This window comes from Manis pentadactyla, chromosome 5 (genome assembly GCF_030020395.1).
Source record: "Manis pentadactyla isolate mManPen7 chromosome 5, mManPen7.hap1, whole genome shotgun sequence".
NCBI lineage: Eukaryota > Metazoa > Chordata > Mammalia > Pholidota > Manidae > Manis > Manis pentadactyla.
Genome location: NC_080023.1, coordinates 88433305 through 88445602, shown reverse-complemented (window position 1 = coordinate 88445602; position 12298 = coordinate 88433305). Strand labels below are relative to the sequence as shown.

General features: G+C 39.2%; 1 protein-coding gene across 1 annotated transcript in view; it reads right to left on the bottom strand.

Annotated features, from left to right (window-relative positions):
* Positions 1-7508: 7508 nt before the first annotated feature.
* The window catches only part of TET2 (tet methylcytosine dioxygenase 2), a 153363-nt gene continuing 148573 nt past the window's right edge, over positions 7509-12298 (bottom strand). The window contains exon 11 of the mRNA XM_036911767.2: positions 7509-12291. Coding sequence (XP_036767662.2) covers positions 10802-12291 — 1490 coding nt within the window. The 3' untranslated portion in view covers positions 7509-10801. The remainder of the gene's footprint in view (positions 12292-12298) is intronic.

Here is a 12298-nt window from a genome sequence, read left to right as displayed (position 1 = left end):
TGGATTCTTTAGGGTTTTCTATGTACAATATCATGTCATCTGCAAATAATAACAGTTTACCTTCTTCCTTACCAATTTGGATGCCTTTTATCTCTTTGTGTTGTCTGAGTGCTGTGGCTAGGACCTCCAGACCTATGTTGAATAAAGTGGGAGAGTGGGCATTCTTGTCTTGTTCCCAATCATAAAGGAAAAGCTATCAGCTTTTCATTATTAAGTATGATGTTGGCTATGGGTTTCTTATATATGGCCTTTATTATGTTGAGGTACTTGCCCTCTATATCTACTTTGTTGAGAGTTTTTATCATGAATGATGTTGAATTTTGTCAAAAGCTTTTTCAGCATGTATTGAGATGATCATGTGGTTTTTATCCTTCTTTTTGTTAATGTGGTGTATGATATTGATTGATTTATGAATATTGTATTATCCCTGCAACCCTGGAATAAATCTCACTTGGTCATGATGGATGGTCTTTTTGATGTATTTTTGGATTCAGTTTGCTAATATTTTGTTGAGTAATTTTACATTTATGTCCATCAGGGATATTGGTCTGTAATTTTATTTTTTTGTGATGTCTTCATCCAATTTTGGTATTAGAGAGATGCTGATCTCATAGAATGAGTTTGGAAGTATTCTCTCCTCTTCTACTTTTTGGAAAAGTTTATGGAGGATGGGTATTAGCTCTGCTTTAAATGTTTGGTAGAATTTGGCTGTGAACCATCTGGACCTGGAATTTTCTTTTTGGGAGTTTGTTTTGGAGGTTTTTGATTACCAATTCAATTTCATTGCTGGTAATTTGTTCAGACTTTCTGATTCTTCCTGGGTCAGTCTTGGAAGGCTGTATTTTTCTAGGAAGTTGTCTATTTCTTCTAGGTTGTCCAATTTATTGGCATATAATTTTTCATAGTATTCTCTAATAATTCTTTATACTTCTGTGGTATACATTGTGATTATTCCTTATTCATTTCTGATTTTGTTTATGTGTGTACATTCTCTTTTTTCTTGATAAGTCTGGCTAGAGGTTTATTTATTTTGTTTATTTTTTCAAAGAACCAGCTCCTGGTTTCATTGATTCTTTCTCGTTTTATTCTTCTCAATTTTATTTATTTCTTCTCTGGTCTTTATTGTGTCCCTCCTTCTACTGACTTTGGACTTCATTTGTTCTTCTTTTTCTAGTTTCTTTAATTGTGATTTTAGAGTGTTTTTTTGAAATTGTTCTTGTTTCTTGAGCTAAGCCTGTATTGCTATGTACTTTCCTCTCAGAACTGCCTTTGCTGCCTCCCATAGACTTTGGGATGTTGTTTTTGTTTCATTTATCTCCATGTATTGCTTGATTTCTGTTTTAATTTGTTCATTGATCCATTGAATTTTTAAAGCATGTTGTTTAGCCTCCATGTGTTTGTAGATATTTTTGTTTTCTCATTGTAGTTTATTTCTAGTTTTATACCAGTGTGGTCTGAGAAAATGCTTGATACAATTTCAATCTTTTTGAATTTATTGAGGCTCTTCTTGTGGCCTAGTATGTGATCTATTCTGGAGAACATTCTATGTACACTTGAGAAAAATGTGTATCTTGTTACTGTTGGATGGAGTGTTATGCAGATATCTTTTAGGCCATTTGATCTAATGTATTGTTCAGTGCCTCTGTTTCCTTATTAATTTTCTGTCTGGTTGATCTGTCTTTTGGTGTGAGTGGTGTGTTAAAGTCTCCTAAAATGAATGTATTGCAGTCAGTTTCCCCCTTTAATTCTGTTAGTATTTGTATTACATATTTAGGTGCACCTATGTTGGGTGCACCGATATTTTTAATGGTTATATCCTCCTGTTGTATTGATCCTTTTATCATGTAATGTCCTTTTTTGTCTCTTGTTACTTTCTGTTTTGAAGTCTATTTTGTCTGATATAAGTGCTGCTAATCCTGCCTTTTTCTCCCTATTATTTGCATGGAATACCTTTTTCCATCCCTTCTGTTTCAGTCTGTGTGGGCCTTTAGGTCTGACATAGGTGTCTTGTAGGCAGCAAACAGATGGGGATTGTTTTTAGTTATTCAGTCACTTAATGTCTTTTGACTGAAGCATTTAGTCCATTTACATCTAGAGTAATTACTGATAGGTATGTATATATTGTCATTTCGTTAAATACTTTTTGGTTGTATTGTCCCTCTCTGATCCATTCTTCTTCTCTCATTCTCTTATCTTGTGCATGATTACTTTCCTTAGTGTTATGCTTAAATTCATTTTTTTTTTTTTGTATCTAGTATAGGATTTTGGTTTGTGGTTACCGTGAGGTGTATATATGATTTCTTACATATGTAGTAGTCTATGTTAAGTTGATGGTTGCTTAAGTTAAAATGTATTCTATCAACACTACATTTTTACTTCCTTTTCATGTTTTATATATATACTGTCTTATTTTATACATTTTTTTCCTTATCTATTTTTAGATATAATTGAATTTACTGTTTTTGTCTTTTAACCTTCATACTAACTTTTAAGTGATTGAACTGCCACCTTTACTATATATTTGCTTTTACCATTGAATTTTTTTCCTTTTGTAAGTTTCTTCCTTATATTTATGACCTTTTCTTTTCCTCTTAAAGGAGTACCATTAACATTTCTTATAAGACTGGTTTAGAGGTTTTGAACTCCTTTATGTTTTATCTGGGAAACTGGGTCCTTCAATTCTGAGTGCTAATCTTTCAAGGTAGAGAATTCTTGATTGTAGGATTTTTCTTCCAGCTCTTTGACTATATCATGCCACTCCCACCTGCCTCTGAAGTTTCTGCTGAAAAATAAGCTGATAGCCTTTATGGGATTTCCCTTATATATAACTAGATGCTTCTTTCTTGTTGCTTTTAAAATTCTCTCTTTATCTTTAATCTTTAACATTTTAATTATTATGTGTTTTGGTGTAAACATCCTTGGGTTCATCTTGTTTGGGGCTCTCTGTGCTTCCTGGACCTGGATGTCTGTTTTCTTCCCCAGGTCAGGGAAGTTTTCAGCTATTATTTCTTCAAATAAGTTTTCCACCCCTTTCTCTCTCTTTCTTCTGCATCTCCTATAATGCAAATGTTAGTATGTGTGATGTCCCAGAGGTCCCTTAACTTCATTTTAAAAATCCTTTTTCTTTCTGTTCAGCTTGAGTGTTTTATATTATCCTGTCTTCCAGATCACTGATCCAGTCTGTATTCCTTCCAACCTGCTGTTGATTCCTTCTATTTTATTTTTAATTTCATTCATTGTATTCTTCAACCTGCTGTTGATTCCTTCTATTTTATTTTTAATTTCATTCATTGTATTCTTCAACTTTGATTGGTTCTTTTTTATATATTCTGTCTCTTTGTTGACGTCTTCCCTGACTTCAACCACTCTTCTCTCAAGTTTGGTAAGCATCTTTATCACCATTACTTTGAACTCATTATCAGGTAGATTGCTTAAACCTTCTTTATTTAGTTCTTTTTATGAAGTTTTGTCTTGTTCCTTGTTTGGAGCATACTCCTCTGTTTCCTCATTTTGTTTGACTTTTTGTGTTTGTTTCTGTGAATTAGGTGAGGCAGTTACCCCTCCCAGTCCTGAAGGAGTGGTCTTGTGTGAGGATGACCCCTTACTGCGGGTGCCTGGTGGCTTTGGTGGCTGGCAGGATGCCAGGTAAGTGTGGGCTGGGGGTGTCTCCATGTGTGCCAGGCCAGGGTGCCCTGGTGTGTATTTGGGGGGGCCAAGGTGGGAATAGGGGTACATGCAGGCCTGGGGCTGCAACCAGAGGGACATGGGTTGGTCATTCATCTTGTGCATTGGCCAGGGATAGCTTGGTAGCAGGAATGGGGGCTGGAGGGACACAGTCAGTGGGAGTCCTGCTGTGTGACATGTTGGTGCTACCTTGGGGTGACTGCTAGATCTATGGTGCATGTGTTTGAGTTTTGGTGGCTCAGGGCACTGAAGGGGAATGTGTGGAACTTGTAGGCATCTGGACCTCACTCCCCTCTGTGCTATCGATGTGTGTGTGTGGAGGGGACATAAACAATGGCACTCACTTGCACCTCATATCCTAGAGAGACTTTCAGTATTTCCCTTGCCATTTGGCAGATTCTAGAGTTAGGAAGAGGATTCTTTTACTTTTAGTCAAGTTGTCCTTTAATATGTGTGGGTCCCTCAGTGACTTCCCTCTCTGTTTTAGGTTGCCACATTGGGGTGGGGCTCCTGCCTTTACAGTGTCTCCATTTCTCCTGCCATTTTTAAAGTGGACTTTTCACCCTTTGTTGTTCAGAAGGTGTTCACTCAGCTCTCAGTTCTTCCTCAGAAGGAACTGCTCTGTGTGTAGGTGTAGATTCAGTGTGCAAGTGGGAGGAGGTGAGTTACTGCTCTTTCTATGCCACCATCTTGCTATTTCTCCTTGAATGTTTCCTTCCATTATACTACTCTCTGCTTTAAAAACTTGTTTATTCAAATACATACTTTTGAAACAGGGATATTATAAACATGATTCCATGAAATATACCTGTTAGGTGATGACATTGTAAGTAATGGGAAGAAAATATTATAATTTTCTCAATCATTTATTTTCTCATGATTTTCTTCTTCTGTTTTTAACTCAAATTGTTTGAGCTTTTTTATTAGTTTTTGATGTGTATTTGGTATGTTAGAAACTGTGGTGTCATTCCAACTCCTGGAATTTTCAACAAATCACTAGGAGTTCATAAGCTCATCTTGAAATCAATGTGAGGCTTTATGAGATTACAGGACTGGGGGATATTTCCTTGTTCTGTCACTGTCCTCTAACTTTGAGGTCCTCATGATGCTTCATGATCAAGAGATTTTATGTTGGTATATAAAACTGTTTTGTCAGGAGAGGACTTAGGGGTTCTGCCCATGGGGAGAAGGAGAAAGCAGGGGGGCTGCAGGAGTCTCTAGGCAAGCACTAAGGTATGGTCAGTGGGCTGAAGCTCCTAGCATGAAGCAAATGGGGGTGGTGGTCGTGGTGATGGAAAACTTTGTAAGAATAACTGTCTATTCTAGTTTTGCTTTTCTCTTTACATTCTCAGTAATCCTGTAAGACATGCACTATTTTACTGAATATTGCAGACGAGGCTTACTGGCACACAACTAGCAAAACTACAGAGCTGAATCCAAAGCCAGGTGTCTTCTCCTGCACTGCTACTTGTACTTCATCATATTCCTTAGAGCTAAATCAAGAACTAGCTACCCACGAGAAAAGAGCTACGGCACCTCAGGCATCTCAAGTTTCAAGCAACAACATTCAGCTTTCTATTAATGCAACTACTCTGTGCAATGAATAGAAGAAGCTGCTCAGTGAATATGCACATAAATTCCTCACTGAATTTAAATGATATGAATTCATTCTTGTGGGGAAGGGAAGAAGTGGAGTATCTTTAAGTACTATGTTACTCAATTCCTAAGGAGAAATCTGATTTCAGTTTGAACTAAGAATTGATTATAGAGTAAAACATCAAACTGAGTAGAGAAATTCCTTTTGAAACAGTGAAAGAGGAAGCCCTGAAAGAAAGCATATTTGTTAAGTATATATATGCAAGGAAAAGAGTGACTCCTTTCAAGAGTGTGACTTAGATTACACAAAGAAATTTGTGAGAAATTGCCTGGCAAGAGAGAGGGAAATGCAGGCAGGTGGTCCTGAGTATATGGGGACAAAAGTATCTTTGTTTTTTGAGACTACAGTGCTGGTAAAACCGAAATAATCTATAATTGCAGTTGATTCTCTTCTATGCATCTTTTGTGAATGTTTTCTCACCACTCTGTAAACAGGAGAGTGTGCCTCTCAGCAGAGGGAGGGATGCAAGGGGAAGAGGTCCTTTCTCCTTCACGGTAAACCCCGCGACTGACGTTAGTGAGCATGTGTCTTCAGGCAACAAGCACTCTCCCCTCACATTCATTTTGGAAAGAAAAGATGCTCACCCAGGCTTCCTTTTTTGCTAGATATTCACCTCCAGGTGGTCTTTAAACCAACAAAACCAATTACAAATTCTCAACAGCTTGAGGAGTAGGTGCCTTGATGAATAAGACCTTTTCTCACTGAGTCTGGTTCTCACACATCTGATCAAATACAGAGCCCTAGAAACAGGCAGGAGTCAAAGCCAAGAATTTCCCAAAGCAGAGGGTTTTTACAGTAAACCAACTGAAGAGACTGAGTAAAGGAGCAAGTGGTAGTGCAGCTGTGTGCATGCCTGACTGCATGAAAAGGTTCATTCTTGGCAATTATTTCCAAAGGAAGCAAGAGCCAGTAAAGCTTTGTGAATGCCGGCTCATCTGTCATGTCATTGCTAGCTGTCTCCCTCATTCAAGTCCACCTGCAGACTCATTCACAGTGCCTGCCTGCACCTTCATTTACAGTGGGCTGGCTCACCAGCCTCTGCCTATCAGGGTCAGGATGGGGGCCAGGCAGGAAAAGCTTTTGAGCCCCCAGAATCTTATGTCCCCTTACCCTGGGCAGTGCAGTGGGACTAGGAAATGTGGCAAGGAGGAGGTTCTCAAGGATGGGACACCAGAAGATGGGTGGTGACAAAAGGGTTGACAATGTCTCCAGAGGGTTGAAATAAAAAAAAAAAAATCAAATCACTGGATCACTGCTTTTTAACAGTGATATTGCTTCTTAGTATCCTGGCTTTGTATAGAGCGCTAGAAAAAGTCATTGTCAGGGAGCTGAGATCACTAAATGGCAGTCAGTTTTTGGGCTCAAGAATAGCTACTCAGTCAAATTGGGCCCAGGCTAAACAGGGAGAGAAATATGGGAAGGGAATTCCTTACCTCATGAACGATGAAAATGACTTCTCTGCCAATTTGGGAAGGGGTAGGAGGTTGCAAAACTCACATAACTGTAACTAGCAACTGTGTTTAGTATCTTGTGTTTCTAGGAAGCTTTTCAGCAGGAGTGCTCGGCGCTACGTGAGGGGGATATAGATGATGGAGTGGGTAGCGCGAGCAGTCTAGCCTCTAGCTCCCTGCAGCCATGTGGGGTAGATGAGGACATGTGCATCTGTCTGGTGGCTCCCAGGCCACCTCCCCACTTCTCCCCACTCCACTGCCTTTTAGACAGGCAGGAAGAGGAATCTTTCTTGAGAAGAGTGGATGTAAAGAGGAAGGTAAGATTCTGAGAGCAGCCCTGGCCTTTGGCTTAATAGGAAACTCAACCCTGGTGTACCTGCTGCCACTGAGCACTCTCACGGACCAGAAGGGATGGGAAGTCTAAAGCCAGCAGGAGTGCTATTATTACTTAATTCCTGACTTATATTTGCTACACATGCAAAGTGAACAGGCTTTAAAAGTAAGCTGTAAAAAAAATAAGTTGAACATCTGGACTGTTCAACCAGAGAAATATTTTGGCCTTAATTATTTGGATATACCTTAGCTATAGTTTAACATTAAGAATAACTGCCTAAAAAGTATCTTTAAAAAGCAATTTCTTTTCATTTCTTTTTCCCTCATTGAGGTAGTAGTAATTTAGACAGTGAACAGAAACTTCTATGAGACAATAGTTAGAGTGCATTAAATAAATATAAATTTTATTAAAAACACTCACATAGCGTTATCAGGAATGATATAATAATAAACGCTTTCAAATAACCTGCATTCATAACATTACAATACTTACAGTATTTATAACCATCCTCAGATTCTTATAGACAAACCAAACATCTCATGAAAATGAAATGAAACTAATTCTTAAAAAAAAAGCATAGAAAAATGCACACAGATCATTACCTTAGTGTCAAACTGAAGAAGTTTCCTACACAAGTTAACCACTAGCTTTAGAAGTGAACTGTACACCACTGTGCATCAATCAAGATGAAAAATTCATTCAAGTAAAGTTGACACCACTCAGAAGCATTTTCAAGTATGGCTATATAGTCAACCTGATATTCCTATATAAGCAAGTTGGAGATCTGCTTTCCATTCATTCTCACTGAGGGAGGTTTGATATTTACAATTATAGATTTGATATATACAATATGCCATTCAGTTTCTCTCCTCCTCCCTACCCAACCTCTCCACAACCCTCCAAACTACATTTCCTGTTTTTGTTGGCCAGCAGTTTGACAAATGACAGTGGATGATATAGAAACCAAATATTCATAAGGGATAGCTGACTCAAAACCAACAAACGTGTAGGTAGTAACCAAATATTTGGGGTTAGATATACAGTATATGCAAAATATTAACATCAGGTGGTTTAACATGCAAAACAAATGTTTTTAAACTGGTCACAGCCAAAAACTGGAGACATTTTTTTTCTTCTTTGAAGACAAAAGCCATGTTTATAAGACTTGACCAATGAAACTCAAAGGCCTCATTGAAGAATTTATTTGAAATGTCAGTGAGCAAAAATATACCTAGACCAAAATGTAATTATACAGTTAATTGCATGTCATATCTCCACGTGTCTTGTCTATCTAGAGAAGTCCTCATGGTTCTGTGCCTGCATTGATTACAGGATCAAAATGTCTGTAGAGAGTTGACTCAATCCAACAGCCACTTGCCAAACTCCTGCCTTACAATTTTCCCTTTATCAACTCAGTGCATTCTGTTTTCATGTAATAGTTTTCCTGCTTGCAACAGTCAAAAGATTCCCCAAACTTTTAAAATGCTTTTCTTTACAATAAAAAGAACCAACAGATTTACAAAATTAGTTTTAGTTACATCAGGACATATACAAGTAAAATAGGGATTCAAAATAAAAGGGTTAAATCCCTGAAAAAAAGAATATATTTATTACCCTACAATGATTCTACATAAACACAGGTGACATATTGGCATACGGAGAACGTGAGCTGAAATATCCCTGAATTTTCAGAACAAAAAGGTTGAAGTTCAAGTTATACTTGCTAAGAAATCAAGTATCGAAAAAAGGTATGCTTTTTTATTAATTAAAAAAAAGAGACTTGGAAAAAAAATGATGGTACACAATGCTTTAAGCTTTCACTTTCAGTTCAATATCCTACTGCCAAACTAGTGTTGAGGTATATGACAAGTAGGATTATCACTCAAACTTTTAATGAATTCTTAGCTCACATTATGATATATTTGTAGCAGGCTGAGTAGCACCATCATGATGTGAATTCTGCTTCAAATTCATATATATATGTGTGTGTGTGTACACACACACACATGTCTATGTATATACTTAATTTTATTTTACAGTACTAAAATACTAAAGCATTGTGTTAAAAAAGTTTTGTTTACAATTTAATTTACTTACTATACATCTCTTTCACTTCTTATTTTTACAAATTAATTATTTAAAACCATCACAGCAAACCAGCTGCCTGTTTTTTTCTTTTTAATTAACAGACTCACATGGAACTAACCCTGTTTACTCATCTGATGCAGGCATCAGTCTGCTCAATCTTCCTGGTACAGAGGACACTTAAGCTAAGAAATGACACCACAATGTACAATCATCAACACGAAGGCTGACTACCATTCAGCTTGCTGAAGAACATACAGATCCAAAAATAAGCATCGACGTCAGGGAACTAGCTTTCTTGAGTCTGTCACATGCGGTTAATTACCTGCAGTTAATAGAAAATTCTTAAAACTACATATTTGAGCAATGAGCTTGTCATACAATTTTGTATAAAACTGTTTTACAGTATAGCCTGTGAGATGAGCACCAGAAAACAGGTTTTGTGGACTCACGTATTCCCTTGGATCCAGTAAGCCCCATTTTGGGTTTGACAGCCTGTATTAAAAATGGACACATTGCTCATCAGCAGATGCATGGCTAAAAGCAAAAATATTTTAAAAGCTTTCCTTGTTTCCTTAAAAAAATCAATTTTGCATTCTAAAATGAAAGTAAACTTTTTTTTAAACATTTCAGTACCTTAGCATTGTTCAAGTTGTCAAAGCTTAGGTAGACAAAGTGCTTCTAAAACACCATTTAAAATATTTATACATATACATACGTGCGCACATATACATATGTGTATGTGTATATATGTACATATATATGTTTATTGTCCTGCAAGGACTTCACTGAATGAGCAAAATCCAGAGGCCTTTAAAATGTCCACATTTTAAAAACTAAGCTTGTGTATGAATAGGCATTTATGACAAAAACTGAATGAAAAGGTACCCCTGTTCTTCAAGGGCAATGGAGTACACTGATAGCATCTTGAATGATACAAAGGCATTAAATTTTCAACTGTTAAAGACACCATTTTCTTAGCACCATTTCTTAGAACATCCAAATTCAGTGTTTTGCTGTCTATTCATTTATGCTTTCTGCAACTACTTTGATAAATAAAAGTTAATATTAAGATTACAGTAAAAACTGCATGTTAAAAAGCCATAATTCCAGTATTTCAGTACATCATATATTCAGCACCAGATGGTATTTTAAAATTCCTGCCACTGTAATACTACAGTACTTGTTTGATTTGTGTTCCACGACCATGCAAACTTGGTATTATTAAAAGTGGCCACAGACGTGTAGAGCTGTAAGGGGAAAACAAACCCTCACCTTTACATATTACCTCACCCAATAACAGAACCAGTGTTAAAAATGTGAATCGCGGAACAATTTCTCCCCCGCCTTCCTTTCGCATAGAATGCTCTGGTCCCCTGCCTGGAAGCCGTCTGTGACCACTTCGAAGGCAGTGGGCATTAAGTGCTATGGTAGGATGGCCTCTGTTCTGTGCTGGTGAGCTGAGGTTCTTCTCACCACATCTGCCATGAATCCTGTGTCCTTTCCCCACTGCCCACGTCATAGGAACTACACTAGGGACAGGTTGGTTTGTGGTCTTTTCAAATGAGGTAACCAACATGAGGGGCGACATCATATGTATCTGTTGTAAGGCCCTGTGACCCGAGTGAAGGCATACGGAGATGTAGTCACTGTGGAGTCTGTGGTCACGGACATGGTCCTCTCCGCAAGGGACTGCAGGAAGCGCAGGTAAGTGGGCTCGGAAGGCTCCTGCGGCTCAGTGGGCTCCCGTTTCACCTTTTTGCCATGGGTTTTATGAGGCACGTAGTCCGGGCCGTACTTCTCACACTCTTCCTCTTTCTCGCGCGCCTTTTCAGCCATTTTGGCTTCCCAGAGTGCTAAGCCGTGCTTGGGCTCATTCATGCTCTTATGCTGGTAAAAGACAAGTGAGATCCTGGTGGGGTGATTCCTATTGGGGTTCTTCAGAGGCGTTGTGGCGTGAAGCTCGCGCTTTGCACACTCAATGAGAATTGACCCATGAGTTGGAGCCACAGCCACTCCCCCGATGTCAGGGTCCAGAAAGCTCTGCTCACTGTCTGACCAGACCTCTTCATTGTCCTCGGCAGCAGGAGGCTGCTTTTCCTGACTGCCAGCTTCCTGTAATCTGTGTAAGCCTTCGTGGACAGAGGCAGTTCTATCATGGTTAAGACCTGGCAGCACCTTAGAGAACCCGTCAGGTGTGTGGGCAAGCATGTCGTTCTCCTTGTCTTGGACATGCAGGGTGTGGAGAGAGCTGTTGAATGTGCCCGGAGCTGCACTGTAGTTATGGATTATATGAGAAGATGGGTGATGTTCACCATTTTTATAGTCTATGTTTGGATTGCTCAGGTTGGCTGGTAATCTGGAGGCGGCTCCCATGAAGTGGCCCTCCATCTCATGAATGGAATAAGGAGAAAATGTCCCTGCATGGTGTACATTTGGTCTAATAGTACAACTGCTGAAGGCATCTCCCTGCATAGTTTGGCTTCCATAACCTAAGTACTTGGAAGTAAAGCTCTGGCCATTCCCAAACCTCGGCTGGTAAAGCGTATGGATGGGTGGTAGACTGAGCTTAGAAAGAGGGTCTTGGTTGGAATACCTGTATAAATCCATGGGCTGTGGCTGGGGAGAATAGGAGCCCAGGTAATGGGAACAGCTGTCCATTGATACATTTCCATTGCATTGATATGATGGATATTGGGTATTCTGATTCAAAAGCCCAGGGTAGGGGTTCATAGGATTAGAAGAATTCAAATACGAACCTGCAGCTTGGGGTGAGGTGGAATAGAGGTTCATAGGGTTGGCACCTCCATACATATCTGAAGTACTCGAAGAGCTTGGATAAGGACTAACTGGATTGGGCCGTCTCATATACAGATTGCTGGATCCGGAAGAAGAGAAAGCATTGACGGCCTCTGACTGAGGGTTATTAGTTAAGGGGTGATGTGGAGGCTGCGGCTGTGGTTGCTGGGGTCGCTGTGGCTGTGGTGGCTGCTTCTGGAGCTGTTGGGCTTGGGGCTGGGGCTGGGGCTGGGGCTGGGGCTGGGGCTGCTGCATGACTGGTCCTGAAAGTCGCAGAAGTTCTGTGCA